At 46.6% G+C, this 22,251-nt stretch overlaps 1 protein-coding gene across 2 annotated transcripts; it reads right to left on the bottom strand.

Annotated features, from left to right (window-relative positions):
• Positions 1-58: 58 nt before the first annotated feature.
• On the bottom strand, positions 59-14,337 carry LOC128876165 (excitatory amino acid transporter). 2 transcript variants are annotated; one of them, XM_054122303.1, is made up of 11 exons: positions 13,070-14,337; positions 8,571-8,696; positions 8,285-8,492; positions 7,104-7,146; positions 6,770-7,023; positions 6,437-6,670; positions 3,703-3,897; positions 3,464-3,598; positions 3,284-3,392; positions 3,059-3,193; positions 59-2,105 (listed from the first exon to the last, which is right to left on the bottom strand). In XM_054122303.1, exons 1-10 carry the CDS (start codon positions 13,242-13,244, stop codon positions 3,071-3,073), a joined length of 1,602 nt encoding a protein of 533 aa, XP_053978278.1. In that variant the 5' UTR covers positions 13,245-14,337; the 3' UTR covers positions 59-2,105; positions 3,059-3,070. The 2 variants fall into 2 exon arrangements, with proteins under 2 accessions (XP_053978278.1, XP_053978277.1); XM_054122302.1 differs by having other exon boundaries at positions 3,075-3,193; positions 13,070-14,335.
• Positions 14,338-22,251: the final 7,914 nt, after the last annotated feature.

Here is a 22,251-nt window from a genome sequence, read left to right on the forward strand (position 1 = left end):
GGATTTACTTGAAACAGAAGGATGAAGAACGTTCGTGGGTAAGAGAAGACACAAGATCTCGTATAAACCTGCATCTTGTTATACAACACGTTGAGCCTTATAATTATATTCACACATAGTCTTTTTGAAGTATTTCGTTAAATTCTTTCTCTATTCTCCTCTGCTCTCCTCTAGGCTATAAACAAAGCACTCTCTCTCTCTCTCTCTCCCTCTCTTTCTCTCTCTCCGCATTCACTGTTCGAAGGTAACGTAAAGTCGGTATCATCGCACGGCAAAGGTGTGGTAGCACGGCAAAAACTTTCAACGTGTACGTGTACATGGTCGCAACGCAACAACTCGAACCGAAAGAAGAACGCGAGGCAGGGAGTAATCGTAACTTAAACCGACACTCGAGCTTCGAAAAAGAAAAAAACATTTCACGGTTCTTGAATCTGGGAGGGGTTCAAACAACGCCACTACGAAGCACTATTTATCCAGTTAATTTGTACATTTTAACAGTCTCTACGATAGAACACGTATCGACCTACGTACCTAGTGCCTAGAATCAGTGAATTCGTCTCCGTAATTTTCCTAGAACGTTATACGTAGTATTTATTATAAACGACATATTCAAATGGCATGTCCAGTCTTGAGGCTGCCCATCAAAGAGCGCTAGATGATCTTCTCTTTCGTTTTGTTTCATTCTTATTTTTCTTTTTTTATATATATATATATTTTTTTTTTTTAGTTGTCGTGGACTTGGATTTCGGGATCTACGCTATGAAACGCAGTACCGTGTCACGAGACTTGAATTACTCTAAGAAGGGGCGGGGATGGGGAGGGAGGGAGGGAACGTTAATCGCAAAAGTGCACAGTGGCAGAATCGTAAACGCGGCTCCCCATACGGGGGAGTGTTCGGTACTCGAAGACATTCAGTTCTACAAATCTTCGTCGAACGAACGCCGCTGGAAATATCTGTGCACCGAGTATCCAATGTTCGTCAATGGTCCGATAGTTATAGTTCAGTATGACAATTAAGAGCTAATGGGAAACCTACAATTCGTTTCCCGAACAGTTTTCTCTACGTTTCTGGTATAATGTTCAACGACGCTTGGACGCGTCGAACGCTAACCGACGCCTCTAAGTTTTGTTTCGCTCCGACTCGTCAGCGACTAGCATCGCGATCGATCGAACTCGTATCGCGACCAACCTAAGTCTACGACGTCCCTAAACGCGGAACATAATATTGAACAAAGTCTCTGGCCCACCCGTTACGTCAGCTGATCGACGATCGATCCGTAGGCCCAAAACTAATCGAGCCTGGATCCAGCGTCGCCGAGTGTCACCGTTTTTCACTTTCGTTGTCCGACGATCGGGAACGTTAGCTGACAGTCGAATATGTATTACGTATCGGTGGAAAACTCTTTGTGGCAGTACGACGATCGATCGCCAAAAGCGATACCGTGTTCAGTGTTCAGCCGATGAGCCCAAACGCTTGATCGCGGGTTCGGTAGAAATTAACAGAAACTTCTCTTTCGTCAACTACGTCCGCAGCGGCCATTTTAAGTGCCGTGGATAAAATAAGGCACCACACTCGACGCTGTTGCGCGATCGATCGCGAGAAACGATCGTTAAATAAACTCGGGAGTGCAATCCGAGAACCGGTTCGATCTTCGCCTCGCGGAAGCCACCGCGAGATGTGCTCTCGATAAACGGTTCGCGTTATTGCTGTGTCTCGTCTATTGCAGCGCACCCCCTCGGTATATTGACTTTGCGTTTGATATATTTTTTTCCCATAGCCACGCTTCCTCGTGTGGCCGATTTCTGCCGTGGAAATAACAACAGAGAAAACTCACGTCTCCTGCGTGAACGAATCGCGCGCGCGCGTGTTCGTTTCACGGAGTAGTAGAAAAGACGATAAAGTAAAAGACGGCACTGACGTGCCCGATGTACCCTTGTTTTTGATGCTCGTTTAGTACGCAGTCGCTTTCAACTCTCTAAAGGTGAAAGGATTGCGAGTTCGTTAACAACAATACGATCGGCGATAACTAGAGCTAAACACAGGTTGAACCACTGGTCAGACTGTCTCTTCCGTCACGCTTCTGGGCATCTGCAACACGCTGATGCTGAAACGAAACAAGACGGTTGAAGGGACGCCTCCGGTGTCGACGGTGCTTCGAAGCGACACTTTAACAAGCGGATGGGAGCTCGATGATGCGATGAACGACGGAGTTTGTCGTGAGTGGCGCAGTGCTGAGGGGTGGATGTTCGCAGAATGATACGTTACCACGATTTCACGTTAAGGGGGACCCCACCTTTGGAACGAAAATCTATTCAAAAAATATAAACGTTCCGATACCGTGCTATTGGGATTTTCCAGTTTGACAAAGGGATGAGTTTACCTGGTCCTCGTAACTAGCGTTGATTAAAACAAGGAAGTTATTAGAAACTGAACGAAGGAAACTATGACTCTACTAAAGGATTTCTTGAAATATTTGTTAATAAATTTGTAAAGAAAACTTGCAGGTGGTGTTCCCCCTTAAGCTAGAGAGCCTCGATCGTACAGATCCAAACCAATTTTCGCAACTCGGTCGATTCATTCAGAAACGTCGATTCGTTGCAAAGGTAATCGCACGATTCCAGAGACACGAAGACGTGGTACGCAGAGCCCCGCTCGCTGGACCGTGGCGCTCGAACGATTAACAGTTACGAGCTAGATGGAAAAACGACGATTACGTTTGCCACGAAAGTGGTGGGCGCTCCTGAACGTCCCAGCGGCGATGATCGATACTTATCGACGCGGATCGTCGATCTTTCCGGCCGTAACGCGTCGAGCCGGGGCATGGATTGGTGAAATGACGCGCCTAAAGCGAGGAAACGAAAAGCTTACGTGCGACAACGGCGGCCTGGCCATGAATCGTTTATAAATGTCAACGAAATCGAGCAGGAGCCGTTTGCAATATGCAAGTTAATCAGCCTTCGTCGACCAGGTAGCGAAGCGGAATAAAAGACGTCAGCGGAAACCAGGATGAATGCACGCGATCGTTCGTGATCGTACAAAGTGATAGCCTAGCCCTACCAACAAGCTTGTTTACTTGGCGATGCCGGCTATCCTCGTATCGTCCTGCATCTCGACTACGATGGTGTCAGGATCAGGTACTCTGTTCGCAGAGATGCATCCGTTCGCGATCGTCGTTGGCAGAACGGTCTCCGACTGCAAAGAATATCGTTATCGTTAGTATACTCAGTCTCGCTTTTTTATTTTTATAGCGAAGTTAAATAAATCGTATAGGACTGATAGTACCTGATAGGCTGCCGCATCCAGCGCCATCAGTTCCTTCTTCGACAGCTGCTCGACCACCGCGGCGGCGTAGCAGTCGCCCAACATGTTGTTGGTGGTTCTTATACGGTCCCTGCATTGAAGTACGAACATGAAATCTTCGAACATCTTAATGTTCCGCGAAGAAAATGCCGCGATACTTACACGAACCAGTCGATGGTGAATAACAGCGAGACGTTGTAAACGGGAGCGTCGATGGCGCTTAACACAACCAGGAGAAGCACGAGGGCGGCGCTCGGAACTGAAGCCGATGACACAGATGCCGCGGTTGATGTTAAGCTTAAAAGAGAATAGTTTCTCGTTAGATCAGCGCGCGATTGGAACGACCGAAGATTGAAATTAAGAGAGGAAAGGCTCGAATTAGTCTAGGGTAAGTTGCTTACATAACAGTGATAATCTCGCCGAAGCCCAAGGCGATGCCGTGCATCTGCGCGATGAATATACTGGCGACGGCTACGAACAGTGCCGTCCCGTCCATGTTAATGTTGCAACCGATCGGTAGAACGAATCTGGTGACACGTGGATCGACCCTGAGCTTGTCCGTCATCAGGCGGAACGTGACCGGTAGCGCGGCAGCCCTGTACAAAGCTGCGTTAGGAAATATCTGGCATACCGCGTTTCTACATCAATAGTTAGGTCATATCCGCTACGGCAGGTGTCCACAGGACCATGGGTCATTCTGGCGGCAAGGTATAGTCTAGCAAAGAATTCTCGACACATGAAACTGATCGTCGTTCTACAATCTCTGAATGACAATGCAAGGACACGAATCAATCAAACTTGTGAACAAAGGACGTCGCGCTAAGGTCGATCGATAGGGCATGTGATCACCGATAGGAGTGCCGTAACGACGGTAAAAGGTTTTCGGGAAACTAATTGAACCAGAATGACCGTCATAGACGAGCTGAAAATCAACCAGGGGTTAATCGGGTCGCCGGCAGGCACAAGGGTGATCGTCACGTAGCGTCCCACGGTCCACCTAACTCTGCAACAGACAATCGTATTGTACCTTCATGTTGCGGCCATCGATTACTTACCAAGGCCACCCTCGACCTCACTGAACCACCTGCAAAAGGCCGCGTGCAGCGCGTGCTCTAATACATCATCATTGATATTCATACAGTCTCTGTTCATGATACACTGAGAGCTGTGTTTCTCTCAGGCACAGTGTACGCATAGTTGTGTACTCTCTTTTCTGGAAAAAGTTAATCCACATAGAAAACAAGTTGAATTAGACATTGGCGTTGCAGGACGTGTTAGAACTGATCTCGAGCACCGCGACGATGGGACGGAAAAGGGTTCGAGGCGTGCACGTTGTGCACGAGGAATAGCAATCATCGCAAACGTTACTCGTGGTACGAATGCTTCTCTGTCCCACGATGCATCGGAAGGAACGGGGATAGTGAACCTGAACCGGGACGACAAGGAACGGGAACGTTCCAGTCGAGCATGGTTGAGACTCAAACTTACACAGAAAGGATAGTAATTTTAACAAAGTAATTTTAGTGCCCCCATGATTATTCAATCGTGAAATTGGGTGTATTCCTCTTTCGTCGAGGATCTGCTAGGTCAACTCGTGCATCTTGACTCCATCGATCGTTCAGTGTCGATAGTATCGTGTCTAAGACAAGACTTGAACTAGCAAATCCAGGACGAAATGCGATACAATTTGTCTTTGTACTAAAAGGAGTTTTTTTTTAAATCCGTTAGAAGTGCCTAGAAAGCCCTGCTCGAGGCAGACGGTTCTCGCCAGGATAGGAAAGTGGACGTTTGGTGAAACGATCACGGATAAACTGAAAAAATGATCGTTGCTGCGCGTGATCCGCGGGCAATGAATAATCATAGAAAGAAAGCGTATCGTAGTTCAGCAGTTCTGGCCAGTGATGGACGTCGCCGTCAAACCTGGAAGAGCGGGCTCGACGCGAGCAACCAATATTTTTTTCAGTTTCCCTTTGTATAATTGTTGGTGAAATGCTTATGTAATAACATGGTTGGCGCGGAGGCCTCCCTCGGGCGGTATCTTCTTCCTCGTCCCTCGCGACGAAAAGACGGAAGATTCGGATAACGTGGGCCCATCGAACGCCTCCGCGCCGAGAATCAGTCCAGGTGACACGGAGTCAGCTGATTTCCGGCTCAACAGACACGGACAAAGACGCCCGTTTCCGTGCACTTTTGTACTCTTTACGTGTCCTCGTCATTCCTTTACACTCTCGTCTTGCTTTTTCAATGTCGCAGCGCGAGACAACATGGCGGGACACTTGAATATTTTAGAAAATTTGAACACGGAAATTCATCCCTCGACGATCCAGTATTTAACGAAACAACCGTTTCAAGTGTCCCGTCACTTAGTCCTGGACTGCGACGCCCATGCTCTACACGCCTCGAAATTTCGGTCTCCTTGGCGGTCAAATGTCCGAACGACGATCGGACGTTCCATACCACCGAAAGTTCGTGGACAATCACCGACAACCGGGAGTATCCGCATCCTAAGTGCCACCCGGAACTGCATACCTCTCTCTCTTTCTCATTGATCATGACGAGATCTCCCCATGAGAAACGCGAGAACATTAAAGAAACGTAATGGGCCCGAAGATGGGAACGTGTCTGTGGACGGGATGTAGGAACGATTTTCGTCAGCGTTCGACAACGTCTTCGATGGTAACGAAAAAATAGGAACGGTCACCGACGTTGTGAAACGCTGCCTGAAATCGATAGCAGTATTCGGAACGGAGTAACGGGACCACGGCCTCGCATAAGCCTCCTCTCGGCTGGCTGAAACATATTTGTCTCTTTGTCAATCGATTCGATAGTCGTACGCCCCCGACCTGGCTTTCGTGTCTTGAACGCGTTTCTCGGAACGTTTTCTTTTATTTTTATTTTTTTTTATTTTTTTTTTTTTTTTTGTTAAGGAAGGGTGAAGGAGGGGAGAAAAAACAAGGCGGAAGGAACGGAAAGGAAGCGAAGGATCGGTAGAGGACGACATGAGAGATTCTGGATGAACAGGAATGACGGGAATGGTCTGGAGAAGGTAGATGACGATGACGACCGAGGCCATGTGAGGCAGGCGATATATGGGTACTCTGAAGGTCGGGCTGAGTTCGAAGATCGACGACTCACGTTGATGCCATGGCGAAGGCGGTGAGGGTACCCTGGGCGAGGCCGGCGTAGAATTTAAAAGGGTTCTTTCTCACGAAGGCCAGGTAAATCAGCTGCATGATCACCAGCTGATAGAAAAAGACACCGATCACGATCGTGACGATGAACCAGGCGAGCTGCGACATCACCAACGCCAGATCGGTCACGCCGAGTATTTTCCCGGCGATCACTGAGGTGATGCCCACAGGTGTCATCCTGAAAATCCACGCGACCATGTCTTACTATCCATTTATTTGAACGTCGATAGCGTTCCTTAGAATCCGATGTAGGAACTCGCTAAATAACGTTGCTTACCACATCACGGTCGACACCATGCGCATGATGACCTCGAAGACAGCCTTGAAGAAGTCGATGACGATCTGGCCCTTTTCGCCTAGGGTACCTAAGAACGTCCCAAAGACCAGACAGAAGAAGACTATGCCCAGGGTGTTCGTTCCGCTCCTGTACTGGGTCACTCTCGTCAGCTCCACTTCGCCGATTACCTCCGTGGACACAGAGTCGCTGAGGTTTCGAAACGGCTGGGTTTTCGGCACGTACACCGTGTGTGCCTACAAGAAACGATCGACATGTGGCAAGGGACCGCGCTTTATACTATGCATCGTTGTTCAAAAGTCGAAGGATCGCTTACCTGCTGGAACGCTGCTTGGAAAATATTATCCGGGAACATGTTCCTGCAACGTGAAAGAATGCTCCAGTCAGATAGGACGCGTATCTTTTTTTATAAATGGTTGGTCGATATAGCCAGCCTTTATCGGCTTTCGCGGTTAATTCCCGATACAACGTGTAATTGTGTTAGTCGGCGATATGCACCCAGAAGCGTACGTTTTGAACGGAACTCTTCAGGTTGCTCGAATAAACCACGCACGATCGATATATGCATGTGCATGTACTTCTATTTTCATCCGCGGATGGGTATCATCCTCAATCGCGACGGCTTTAGAAAAGTTCACCGATCGTCAACCAACGACGACCTTAATCCTTTTCGAGACGGACCGACGTCCCTCGATAATTCATCCGGTCTAAAAAGACAACTCGATGCAAAGTTAACCCTAGGAAGGTGTTCACGTGATGAGACTATAGGTGTGCAAGTCAATATTTTAGCAAATTACAACATTTCGTGCCAGAGTGTTCATAGCTGTACTATTCGAAGGATCCATTCTTCGAGCGTAGCACGTCCTTGTGGTATACCCCTCCTTCTAATAAAACGTAAGTCTATAGGTAAAGGTTAAACCTAATTCCGATCGTCACAATTTAGCTCGAAACTGACACTATGCGTTCATGTCTAATATTAGAACGAAAGCAGGACTGTACAGGTCTATCTATAGCAACGATGGACTAAATGAACTTAAAATACTCTTTTAGTCGATCGAACCCCCTGCTTTCTAAATATATCTCATTGTAACATTTTTGGTTCGTACGTTAGGGCGTCTTTAATGGCACGAACGTGTCTAAAATTAATTTCAAGCAAGCCCACAACAACTCGATAAATACAAACAAGACGAACGGTCTCGAGACCCTCCCTTTTATTGCGACCAATAAATCAATTCCAGACTCGAGGGAGGATATCTGTGCGCCATTCTCATCGGTTAAGATCACCGTGAAAATGCTCACGATGTATCCGAAGCGGTAGTTCGGTAGAACGAGTCAAGCGTTGCTCGGACAACGATGCGCGGCTGCGGAGACGCCGCTTTGATCGTGGGAAAATTCCGTAGGGCTGTTGCCATGCGTGACGACGCAAAAGAACAAAAATAACGGATTCCCAATCGATAGCTAACGCCTGGAAGAGCTGTGGAAGACAAAAGGAAGTACCTTCCCAAATCCAGAAGGCTGTCCAGGATATTGACGGCTCGTCCGTTGTGCGCGGTGGTCATCGATTTTCTGATCCCAGGATTACCAGGGTGAATCAGTAGCACCAGGAGAACGCCAAGGACTGCGTTCAGCAGCGATGTAAGGATGAAGTAAACCAACGTGCGAACGGCGATCATGCCGTTCATCCTTGCGTTCAAGCTCGCCGAGCCTGAAAATTTTCTCGTTATTACTATTCAATCTCGAAGGCGCGGATGTCTTCTTGGGGCGAGGGTGGGTTGCATTTTACCGGATATCAAGCTGGCGATCACCAGGGGCAAGATCATTAACTTCAACAGCCTCATGAAGAGCTCTCCGGGATAACTGATTAACATAACTGCGTCATCGCCGAGGCCCAAGGGTCGCAGACCGAACCCTGAAATAAATAACGAGGTTAGTTGGGTGAGGTTAGTTAGCAGCCTTCCGCCATGATCGAAGTCGGATGTTAGAATTTGGAGAATGGACTCGGCAGAGCTCGACTATCTTTATTCGCCACGGTTTTCAATTTTCTTTTACGAATCGTTTCGCGGAACTCTGCTTCCCATACGGGGCAATTTTTCAACCATTCGCTCGAATACTCGTGACTCAGCGGGTGGCTCGTAAACTCCGAAAGGAAAACGACACTTATAATCTAACGAATAAAACGGAGCCATTCAATGGATAACCGAGCAATAAATAGCCCTCTTCTGTCCGTAGAAGCATCATGTTATAGAAAAAATTGCTTGATCGATGTACACGTGCAAAGTGGATGAGAGGTTTTTTATCGAAACTCCTATATAATTCAAACGCGGAGGAAACATTCTGTTACCACCGATTTGCATGCATCAATCGATATGATTGCGGCCCGTCAGGCTTAAGTTCGAAACGACGTTTCAGCGAGTCCCTGGCGATTACTTTCGCAATAATCACTCACAACTGACAGATTAATCGATAAACGCCCCTATTTTCGACGATAATTCAGCCCCACTTTCAAACCATTCCGTCAACTTCGTTGCCAACTAATTTATCAAAAAGTACCTTCTATATTTTTGTATATCCTGAAAATTGATTGACGGTGGCAACAGTGAAATTATTATTTTAGATATGAAAAATTTAGACAAAGAGTGAATGTAGTCTCCATAGATATGGAACAGTGTTATTCCAACTTTATTTATAAACGTAGAAGAACTAGTTGTTACGTTACATAGTTTCATCGATTCCGCATTACGTAGATTAACATCATGTTGACTGTAGAACATCTACGGCGAAGCAGTTGGACATTGATTGAACATACAGCAAACTGTTAGTTTTATTAAAACGTAAAGAGCCTCTTATTCGTCGATCGCTAATCATGATTACCGTATATCCACGACCATGACTGCTAATTATCTAACAATCGTCAACCCTGATTACTGATTTCCCAGTAATGGATCACGTTTCTCCTCCGTGTCGCTTTCAACGCATCTCTGAAAGCGAAGGTCGCGCGGATGTGTTTCATCCGTCCAAGGTCGGGCTGTCGACTCGAGGGGTGCGAGTTAATTAAATGAAAGTTTCGAAGGAAACCTCTCGACGATGATTGGCACCTTTTAACGGGATAACGCGAGCATAACATTTTATGTAACCGATGGGAACTGTACGCGCTCGAATTCCTTCCTGCTGTCAATCGAGGCTCGTGAGTCACGGTCCGTTTCTTACGAAATTAATCGCTCGAAGAAAGGAAACGACACCGTGATCTATAGATCGAACGATTACGAAGCCCCCAAGCGCTAGGCAGCTAGTACATAACCGAGTCGTTATTAACACGCGTGACGCTCGTACACGTGACCCAACGGGGGCGTTTCTGGATGAAAAAGCGAAACGTTTCCATTCGTTTTCCTCCACAGCTGTCCAATGGCAACGGACAATGGCGCATTAGCATATTAGTGAAAGGGCTGGGGCTAGACTAGGTCTAGAGCTTGCGTCAAAGGGGCTCAAAAAATCAATGCTTCGAAAACTCGTTCTTACTATTTGTACACGAAAGGGGTGAGCTTTGGGAACCATTGTTAATGTACAGATGGAAAACTACTTCGTCAGGTTTTTCTATCAGTACACGGTGGTTCTGGTACGTGAGCCAAGGTGTACCTTTGTTACGAGAGAAGCTGAAATAAAATTGGTGTATGCGGGCCATTGTTGTCATAACGTGTTTTAGAAAATTCTTTGTGTGCGTACGTATGTTGGGCTCTGTTTTCCTTTGCATCTGGAGTAGTTCGTTAGAAGGGGTATTGATCTTCTATATAAAGAAGCATTGATGGCCTCAAGTTTTAAAAAAATTCTGTGTGTATAGATGTGTACACACGTTTATATGTATGCGCGTTGGTCTCCGTTTTGTTTAACGTCTAACGATCGATGCATGAAAAGGGATATCGATATTCTATATAAAGGAGTCCCGATGACCTTAGATTTTTAAACAAATTCTGCACGTATGCACCACGTTGACCTCTGTTTTGCTTCAAATCCCCTCAGGTAATCCTGAAATTTGTCGTGCAAATTTCTATAAAACCATGCTTTGAGGTCACTAAATGAAAAAAAGAATAAATAAGAGAGCGGGGCCAACAATCCCAAACCCCCCTGGAGCGATATCGACACAGAGATCAGGGGAACGTTCTGCGAAAGCTTTGCCAATTTTTTTCCTCCCTTTGATATAACGTCGCGCCCCCGCAAGCTTTTTGTTGCAAACATTGGCCGGAGCGCGTATTTGCGTTGGACAGGCCTGTTCTATAGCCCATCGATTCAGGCCGTTGCTATGGTCTCGCAGAAGTAAAATCGGTTCGTGGCGGATGAACTCGACCTTGGCACGCTTCCCCGATAATGGACGAAGGCGTAGCGTGCTTTTGGCAGTATTCGAACGTTACCCGTAGCACGTAACGCGCGATCTTTTACGTCCCCATTTACAGGAAGCTTTGGAACCAGGGGATGAAACTCGCGATGGCCTGGTAACTGTGTCGCCTAGGCATCCAAAGACGACGACGCACCCCTCCTTTCATGCTCGTTGCGCACACGATTGACATTTACTTGGCATATCGGTGATCTGTTCACCCCTCGGGGATGTGAAATCCCTTCGTGCCACTGCCAGTCGCATTTCGACCGATTAGAGAATGTTGACATGTTCATCGCGGAATGCGAGGTACGTATAGCACAGAGGCATACGCTCCAGCTACGTTTCGTTGAACCTTTCTCGCGTGTTCGCCACCTATAACTCAAGTTTATGTTCGGTGGACACCGATAACGAATATCAAGTGGTAGGTAGAGTTTTACAGGCATGAATTTTCGTTTCTATCCACCCTGGTTTATAGGCCGTGGCATTGTTTTAAGATCGCGATTACTGAGTTGATAATAGGGTTAAATCAAAGGTTGAGAGTATGGATCTTCGCGATTTTAGAGTCTCTGTGATAGAGGGTTAACAATAACCCCAACCTAATTGTGCAAAATCCAACGTTAGGTAAATGACTGAACATATTCGTCTGGAATTTCTGAAATTTCTACCCGACGTATTTTTCTTCCGTGTGTGGATTCTTCCTATATGTGGAGTGGTGTAATACGCGAAGCTCAGCTGCGCCGTTATTAAGCCCAACCTACATAGGCGCTGAGAGCCTGCTCGAAGATCCCCGAACAGATGTACGCGTGTAACTAAAGGCGGGTTGAAATAAAGAGGGATGATTCGGGATGAACGTGTCAGCCTGTGCTCGGAGGAAAGACTAATGAGGAGTGAACGGATATTATCTGAAAAAGAGATTGTAACAGCGAGAGCTGCAGCGCGCGATAAGGAACCGGAGAATTTGATGGAGTGGAAGATATAAATGGCGGAAAGGGATTCGCGTGCTGAAAGAGTCGATAGCCGAGTTGAAAACTATTATTTTGCGTAGGTAGAAAGATCTGGAATAAAAGATTTTATGCGGGAGATAACAGAGGAGTAATATCCATCTTTGTGATATTTATATAGAGCATAGAACGGTTTTCGAAACGTTGTAAATTATGCAGTCTGCTGTGAGAATCAAGAGAAGGAGAATCAAGAAAAATGTTAAGAATGACACTCCCGATAATGGAACAGCTAAGGAAAATTTTCGTTTGCAATAATTCCCATCGTTTCAATTAATAGACAAAAGAATCATATTACGACAATGTATCGATAGCATCCCCAGATGAAATTCTTGCGCATGTGTACCGTGCGTGTACCGTGTGTGTTTGACGCGGTTTGTGTGATGTTCATGTGGGATCTAGGTATGTATTATATATGTATGTATATATTCTATGGAATGTCTGATATCCATGCGGTATGTGTAGCATGCGTAATACCTCCGTGCGATGTGTGATATTCGTGTGGGACAACAGGCATGCGTAGTATTTCTGTGGGATGCGTAGTATCCGTATGAGATGTCAGGCATGCGTGGTTTATTTGTTGTACGTGCGATATCTATGGCGTATACGCGCAATACATGCGCACCCCCGTGTCTCGAACTTTCCGTGCATAGCATTTGTGCGATTGCATGCGACACTTGTGTGGTTTCTGTTGAATCTATGCATCATGCGTGGGATTCACGAGCCACGTGCGATGACGATTAGTACCTAGCAACGAATCAACTCGCTTTGTCAAAATTCTACGCCCAACGGTCTATCGCAGCGACCCCTAAGCACCGATAGATATCGAAGATAGGATATCTCAAGACAGGAGGTACACGAAACTTAGCTTGAAATTCTTTTAAACGTAACAACGGTCGTGTCGCGAGTACTCACCGAGTATCACGCCAAAGAGAACGCCGGAGAGTGTGACCACGAGCAGGAGATTTTCCCGCATGAACTTCCTGGTGTCGGCGGTCACCTTACGGGGACCCTGAGAGGCCGAGACGTCCTGCCCGTCCATCTTGGCGAACAGGTACTCGGAGAACCGAGCCGAGGACTTCTCCTCCATTTCACTGGGCCGCCAGTAAGCGGCGTAGGTGGCGGCGGTGGAGCCGGTCGCGCACGAGGAGGCCGATCCTCTGGCCGATCGGTCGACCGACTCAGCCAAGCTCCCTTCTCGCGATCTCTCGCGGCTAACGGCGGGGCCCCGGCAGCACCACGACGACGACGGGTTGCCGTTTTGGGGGTTGTTCGGGAAATCCGTGAGGAACGAGCAGTCACGCGCTCCCACCAGACGTCCCAATAGCCTGACGGCCTTGCGCGAGCCTGGTAACACGATCGTGGTACCTGGACGTTACTCAGCACCTGTCCGATTCCCGGATGTACGCGCGAACGATCACTCGCCAGTGGAACAAACGGGATCTCTCGCTGGTGGTGTTGGCGGTCGACGTGCCAGCAGGTTCCCGACGCCTCGGGACCCTTGGCTGAGGTCTCCTTCGTTCGACGCACCTCGGGATGTTCACGTTTCTAGGGATCGCCGTGGTGACATCGACGTTACGAGAAAGGAAGGGTGGATCTCACGGTAGGAGTAGTCTCTGCCGACTGGATCGATCTTCTCGCGGCGAGGTCACCGTTCTCCTGAAGCGGCTGCCCGCCGATCCACCGCTGAACGTTCGCGCTGTTGCACAGGGTCAGTTACCCCCGAGGACCGCTGGCAGCTCGCACCTTCGACGGGATCCTTCCACGATTCGCGTGCACGGAGGGACACGAACGTTGACGCGCACGCCGTGGTTTTATTTCCACCTTCGGCGAGAACTGGAGGAAACTATCGCCCAGGGCGACACGGCTAGGTCGATCGAGTAGAGCGAGATGTCTTCAAGTTTTTTTTCGTTGGTACCGGGTTACCCGATACGGTTCTCGCCAAGGATGAGCCCCTACTGGCCGGTTACTGGCGGACATATACGTATTGATTTGCTGGGGATGCCCCTCGCCCCGAACTACCCTACAGACACGTCATCGAGCCGAGGTTCACCGGGTGGGGGGGACGACGCCTGCGCGAACACACGGGCGGCTAAGTCGGTCGCCAGAAACGAGAATTGTGCACCGACGCCGATAATATTGCCGCTCGATTGTGCATCGCAAACGACGCTGGCTATAGAGAGCGAGAGAACGGAACGGTGAATCCAAAGAGAGAGCAAGAAAGAGGGAGGGGGAAGTACAAAGGGGTTGAAATAAAAGCAGCCAGATGCTTTGATATTCGAAAGGGGCGAAATACACGTCGCTTAGGCTGGAGGGTGGGAGGCTTTTGGCCAGATGAAAACGCATTAGCCGAAAGAAATGAAACGAATCCGTGAACGAGACTTCGAGTTGTCGCGCTTTAAATCTTTCCGCTCGAATGACCCGGATTTCACTGGTGTCCTTAATTACGTAATGACGAGCTTCGAGGAGCCCTCGTGCGCGACTGAAGAGCGCTGCCGGACGCGAGTCGTGTTGACGGAAATAATTGGGGATACGTTCACATTTATCGAGAATATTCACCGAACAGGAATTTCAGTTTTCAGACGCTTTGGTATCATTCTGATCCATGAACTTGTACGGAGAAATTGAAAGGGTGGCTTTTAGTAGCGCTGAGATGCGTTGGGTAAGTGTCCGACCGAGTACGGGTCGATCCACTCGCGTCTGATCATGTTGGCACTCTCTACTGAGAATCCAGCAGGTAATTGGAAGAGAGAACCAGAGAGGGCAGCACGTGTCTCTATAGTGGAAATTTGAATATCTGCGTAAGGCACGTGAAACTATTGGAATATAAATTATCGATATATATATATATTCTTTTTAAAAACGGCAACGAATACTTAGGATTTTATTTTTTAATCAAACACAGGATTTCAGGATCGACAAAGTTTCACTTCGCTAACTTTTTGTTGCGGAAGCTACCATCCTTTATCTTCAACAAAGCCCCATCAAAGAAGTCCGAAGGTGTAATTGAATTAAAGTCAGCTTCGAATTTCATTACTCTCATTAAGAATAAGGTCGGAAGGTTTAAAACGAGGAAACTGGGATAACTTCATCGGACTGGGAATTCTTTTTATTCCTCACTTTTTGGACTATTAAAAGAGATGAGGTAATTTGGTAAGTTGAGATAATCCGTAATTAGTAACTCCGTAGAAAGAGACAGTAGTCTTGTAATTGCCACAAGTATGGATTAGACTCGTAGAAAGAACACAATCACAAAATAACGTTAGGTTGAATTTCGTAGGAGATAAGTGCTTCTTTTACTTTTTTTCTAGACTAAAATCCTAAAGGGATAAAGAAAAACGCGTCCTGAAACCTCTACTCGTGGAAAGGTATACGCGTCTGGATATCTAAAGGCCAATCTTTCAATCTCTCGTCCCTTTGTCGGTCGCAGGGATATGAGGCGTCGATGTCCACGACTCTCGTAACATCGCAAACGAAAGTGATCTTGAAAAACGATAGGTTCTTCGTATCCTCGCGCGAATTGCCATCGGATAACCGTTTCGGAGGCGTGCAAGTGCGACGAACGTCCATCGAAATACGAAAATCGGGCGACCCATCGCGGGTGAACGCCTCTACCACCCCACGGAAGGATCACCGTTGTTGAATAATGGAGGGCAACTTCCCTTCTAGAGATCGTTTCACTAGGTGTCGGGTCTCAATAAGAAGGTACAGTCGCCAAACTAAATGGAATTCCAAACGCTTCTTCTTAAGAATAATTTCAGATCAAAAATATAATTGTATTCGGAACGAGAAATTCCATCGTCGTGATTTCTACGAGATCTATCTAGGTGCACTTCCCGTAAATAATCCACGGTCCGTGAGCAACGGCACCGTCTATATGAGACCTTCTATTTATCGAATTCTCTCGAACATACACAGCCGCGAGTCCCGCATTTCTCTTTCCTGCACGAGGAAGCCACTCCGCGACTGAATTTTTCACGCTGACGTCGATACGCAGCGAAAGAAGCATCGTTTACAGTCCTCCTCCGCGCCGAACGGGGGCTTTACGATACGCTGGCAATCCGAGGATCTCATTACGCCGGGAATAGCGAACGAACGTGGAACAGATTCGATTTCGTGTCGCGCGCCAACGAAGATGGAACAGGAAAAGGTTAGCGGAGATCTAGGGACGAACAGGAGAATACTTTCGATCCGATTGCAGTTGCGCCCGGGCGCGCATTCGCGACGCTTTGTGCGTGCTCGTAAACGAATTGGGTGACAAACGAGCGTCGTAAGAGTGCCTTAAGGGAGAAGGAGTTTTTGGAGAATTTATTCCTAGAAAACGAAACGATCGATCCGTTTCAGATTTTTACCATTCGTTTAACATGTCTCTGTGACACGCAGAATATTCTTCTGGGAATATCAAATCGATAAAAAAAGATATGAATCCAAGTGGCTCGATGGAACAACACGCGCATTTTAAATTCGATTCATCCGAAGCAAAACAATGGCGTTATTTCGCATTCGGTGTGAGCTACGGTCTGGGTAACAACGACAAAAATTTTCAATATTTTTGAAACCACAACGCTTTACGAAAAAATATTGGAATTTTTCAGACATGGCAAGACCGTTTGGAAAATAAAAAGAATGTGATTGATGATATCTATCACACTCGTCACGATAACGTAGGAAAAGTTACGTTTATTCTATACATACGTGAACAAAATTAAACCCGGTAAAAAAAAAAAATTAAATAAATTACGTTTCTATCATCTCTAATAAAGCAAAAATTAAATGATTAATAAGTATACACGCATAAAGCACATACTCCTCAAACGCTAATAAATTATTCTTCCCAGAAGCCTGCTATCCATCGCGAGGAGATCCGAAGAAAATCCTCCCGGTAATCCTTATTTTAGGCCTCCGTGGATGTCGCCTGCTCCCTATATCCCAGGAAGGAACTCAGGTGGAGCTCGAGTTCCCAACGGGCAGAATCCTAATCCACGCTCGAACCGTCTAAATTTAATTCACCCGTCGCCGTGAAATATTGGCCAACCAATCAAATTCAATAATCGTCCGACAACGTCGATGTCCAGGCGGCGGCGTTCGCAGTTTCGGATTTGCATCATATTGTCCTAACGATAACGCTATTCACCCCCTTCATTATTTACACGCGAGCTAGCAAATTGGTTTAACGAGCACAAACGCGATAGTTACAGAGAACAAAAGGCGATTCGAGGCTGCGAATACTTGAACAACCGCCTGTTCGAGGCTGTTAATCTTCCTTCACCTTTATCCCGGGATGCGTGCAACAGGGCTACGAAACTCGATTAAACGAAGAAGACGTCTGCGGTGCGTTTGTTCGCGACTTCCTGGGGCTCTCTACTATCTACAACCTCGTAGGTCCAGGGACCACCCGAACGAACCATCCAGCATCGAGAGCAAAGTCAAGAGACTCCATGTTGCAAGAACTACACCTCCCTTTGTTTCTCAATTCGTCAAGGTCGAATTCTCGAAGCCACCGTTCAACTTTAGTCTCGAGCGGTGTCGAGTACATTCTTTTTCCTGGGTTTTTCTTACCGATGAAGCTTGAAACAACAACACCGTCTAACCCGTCGGCCGCTACGACAGGGTGGGAATTGGAAAACTCGAGCACAATGGACGCCCACCGCGCAAAACAGAACGGGAGTGGGTTTGAGAAAGAAACTGGGCTCGCCTAAGTAGATTTAAGAATCACGTCACTGTTGCACGGTGGTTGGCGAGTCGCCTCAGGCTTGAATAGAGCTCGGACCTGCGGAGGAGACAAGGGCCATTATGCCAGCACGTAAAGCGACGTCAGCCAAAGCTCGAGGGTCCCGTCCGTTCTTTCTTGCATCCCCCAGTCGGCTTTCATTCTCTCTCTCTCCTTCTTTTATGATGTCGCGCAGTAGTACCGCCGGTCTCACACTTCGTTCTTCACCTACTTTTTCTCTGTTCTCTCTTCCAGCTTCTGTCTTGGCGTTCTTGAGAGCGTTCTACCCGAGAAACTTTCTTCGAAATTCGTTCACGTTCCGACGAGGGACTGAACGATTGAAAATCAAAGTGTTTTCGAGGCTGGATGTTTCCCGCTTACTCGGGCGCGAGTTAAAACACCTACCTCGGTGGATGTCGCTTTAAAACAATAAGGAACGACGACGCTGTTTATCTTAGCAGCGGAACGAAGATGGTATTGGAAGCAGATTATTGGAGGCAGATTTTTGAGAATTTCAGAATTCAGAAAGAGAATTTGTAGGGTGCAGTCGAGCGCAAAGAGCTCAAGTGTAGCGATGCTTTATCAGCTTATCCCACTCGAGGTCCGAAGACCTCAGAATTGGGTACATCCTTTCCCCAATCAGGGGCGCGATGATCGCGATAACTAGCCTTCTCTTCGTTATGTAATTCATCGAGTACTCGAGCCTCGATTAAGACTCTCGCGTTGTAAGGACTTTCTTGAGTTATTTCTTAACGACGAAGAACTTCTACATCGGAGAATTGCTCTAATTCTAACATACATGGATGTTATTCAGATACCAACGACACCCATGAAAGAATAAACAACCTGGATCCAATAACACAGGTTATTGGAAAGTGCCTCCGCTTTAGGAACGAAATTTTCAAGATTTTCTTCTAGGAGTATCGGCTACTTCCTGATACACAGTCTGTCTACCTTTAATAAAATCCACCTTTACCGTATTTCTGCAACTTTTTTCCCAACGTTGTACAAGTTTATATATTCGAGCGCCGTAAAAGTCTTGAATTTCTTTTCATAAAAAACGAATTAAAGGTTGTTTCGACCTCGTCATCATTTTTACGACGGTTACAAGCTACAGAGTTTTCCGAAACTTTCCATTCAGCATTCTTCATACTTGCGCAGACAACGCAAAATGGAAACAAATTTAAAAGGGGGAATTAAATTGGTGGCGAAACGGATTAACGAATACGCTAAATAATAATATAAAAATAGCTTCGGATATTTCGTGGAAAATGAACTCAACGCTTTTTCGATCTACGATAATATCAAGTACCAAATATTCGATTCTACTGCTTATTAAAAATAATAGGAAGAGTGAAATAATGAGGATTTTGAATACACGATGAATATATATAAACAATTACTACACCAGGATTATATTTCTAGCCAGTACAGAAAAAGGACGCGAACTTTCCCAGATACTCGATACTTCAAATTTTTCAACTTCCAACGATTGCGGAGGCAATCTGTAATTAAAAGCGTCGAGAACTCGTTTGATTTCCGGTACGTGGATCTTTTTCCTCCTCTCGGTCCAGTTTCTTTCGCTAATTCGCCGAGTTCCTTGTCGGCAGTCGAAGATCGATCGGGCCTGTAGAAAACTTTCAGCCCTTGTCTCGCGTGAGCGCAGAAATGCCAGATTCAGATATATACTTTTCCGCAGGAACATGGAACTTAGTAGACTCCTGGTTGGTCTAGTACCAGCCGCGGCTCCTTGGTGTTATCCCTGGTGATCTAAATCTAAAGATCTTATTACAAGTTCGCAGCAGGATCAACAGATGATTGTTTGTCGCGAACAATACCAATTACCAGGTTTCACCACGTGGAGGTGGCTGCGAATGAAGACCCGCGAGGGAGAAACGAGAAAACAAAGTTCCTTCGAAACTTTCTTCAATTATTTTATACGGCAAGCCGATCCCTTTCTCGTTTTAAACGAGTCTCGACGCGCACACTTTTTACGATTCGGAATTTTTTCTTTGAAAAATATACGCGTAGTACCTCGCGTTAATTGTGTTTTATGTATGAAAATTAACACGAAGATTCACAGATTTTATTTTAAAGTCTCAAACGTAAATTGAAAGCTTTGTTTCTCGTTGCTTTTTTTTTTTTTTTTTCAAGCGAAACTGACCAAGAGAGGTCCAGCGTTCCGTGAAATCTTCCGGGAGGCTGCTCGTGCAACAAGGACTGCGCTGGCAGAGCTGAATAAATGTATTTTCCGCGGGTGGTCTTCGCTATCAGGAATCCTTACGTTGCGCCGAGAGAACGGTATTGTTGCCACTACAATACCGTTTCAGTATTAGGTGCATGGAACGCGTACAGCCGCCGTCAGCCGCTATCTGCATCCAGCATGCTCTAATTCACGCCGCGCATGATAAGCAATAAATCACCGTGGCATTTTCCAATGAAACCTGGAACAAAGAACTCGCGACCAACAAGTGCGACGATAGCGCCAACAAATTGCTCCTAAGAGGCTGCGCGAGAAGTGAGTAAACTACTTTTCGTCGCGTTCGTGTCTCGATAATTAGTATTCAGAAGTCATTTCAGCTCCCTTTAGTTGGTAACTTGAATCTTAAAGTTGCTTTACCTTATGGGATACACTTTTCAAGTGCTATTTTAAATACATACTGCCAGGAATATACTGTTTCGCGTTCATTGGTCCATTAGACCTTCGTTATCATGGCGTGAAATAAAACAAACTTATCAAACAGATCGATGGATCGAAATGATACTTTGTTTGGCTGTGCGGTAACTTTTAATCACAAATTTGTAGAAATCGATCGCAGTACCGAGTAGCGTCGTGCCTAAGCAGATTCTCCCGGCAACGGATGACCGAGGAGCGGTCTGACGAGATCTATCGTGGTTGTCGTGTAATTTGCTCGATCGACTTGCTTCGTACACACGTCGGTTAAGCGTGGATCCTCTCCCCGCTCTCGTTTCAAGTTCCTTTGGACAATGTTGTCTATCCTCCGACAAAATCCTCACCGCATCCCTTCCGCGCCGAACCAATCTGCCAGAGTAGAATCACCTTCGATTCTGTTTCTCTTGCTAGCTGCCAGTTCATCCTATTTCGTTCTCCGACTCGCCTAACCCCTTCCACCCGTCGCTCTATTAATTGCCAAGAACTTTTGAAACGAGTGGCGTGGCCACGGTTCGGCAACTCCCAGTGCGCCAAACTCGAAATTGCGTCGTGTATTTTGGGCGAAAACATCTTTTTCGTAATCTCGTCGGACCGGCCAAACGACAGGATTGAATGGAACTGGGGAAAAACGACGCTGTCGGTGTCAACTAGGAACGCATGACAGAAGGAATCTGTTGCGAAAGGAATAGTAATTTGCCACGTATGTCACGATATACCACGCATTTCGACACGTGTGCTAAACGTGTCGTACAGATGCTACAGAGGTTGCACCAGAAGCTGTGACATACTCACTTCACACAAATGCTTAGCAGTAACAGTAAATGCTTCGAAACTTAAAGGTACTATTCTAAAATGCTTCGAAACTTAAAGGTACTATTCTAAAATGCTTCGCGCTAAAATTGTTGGAATCCCGAAGTGCACTGATACCCATTTTGATTTGAACAAGACTTTGACGATTCATATTCGAACGGTAGAACCATGTCCCAAGGTCTCCAGATTTCGCGTACCTACGGTTCCACGTGTCTTGCATGGATGAGGTGGTTCAAAGACCCGGCAGAGTCGAATATCTGTTCGAGCGCTCTCATCCAGCCTCTGTATCCCACGGTCGGTGGTCCCCTAGATCGCACGGATTCCCTCTCCCAGGAATGTGCTTCGACGCGATTTTCGTAAATGATTCCGATGGGAATTGCCTCGGCGAGTAAACGAGATTTACGCTGGAAAGAGACTTAATTGAACGCGGAGCGTTCCCTCTTCCTAACAACGTTTTCCCGCCCGAGATTCATTTTTCGCATTAAGCAGAAACGGTATTTAATTTCGCGACCCCTCGACCTCTCCCGCGTCGGTAAATTTCCTGAGATCCCGACCAGCTAAGAGGATTACACGATTCTTGGCTTACGATTCATCCAACGTCGTCGAAGGCTGCCAACGCTCCGGAAGCTCCCTGATCGGTTCTTGCTAAGGGGACTCCCTTGGGTGGCCATCGAAGATGCAATAAACGCCAGCAGAACTAGAAAATTCGGAAATATAATAATAAAATGGAAAACATTTTTTACCAAGATGTAAAGACTACTGTGCTCTTTATTTTCAGTAAAGTGCCTCGACTTTAACACGATTCGACGCTTCTTTCTTTTGAAACATTCATCAACAAAAGCAACAAAGGTTGAAGCGCATTTACCTTGAAGCATTAAAGACCCGCTCCTCATCCCGAGCACC

Source organism: Hylaeus volcanicus, chromosome 5 (assembly GCF_026283585.1).
Source record: "Hylaeus volcanicus isolate JK05 chromosome 5, UHH_iyHylVolc1.0_haploid, whole genome shotgun sequence".
NCBI classification, from domain to species: domain Eukaryota; kingdom Metazoa; phylum Arthropoda; class Insecta; order Hymenoptera; family Colletidae; genus Hylaeus; species Hylaeus volcanicus.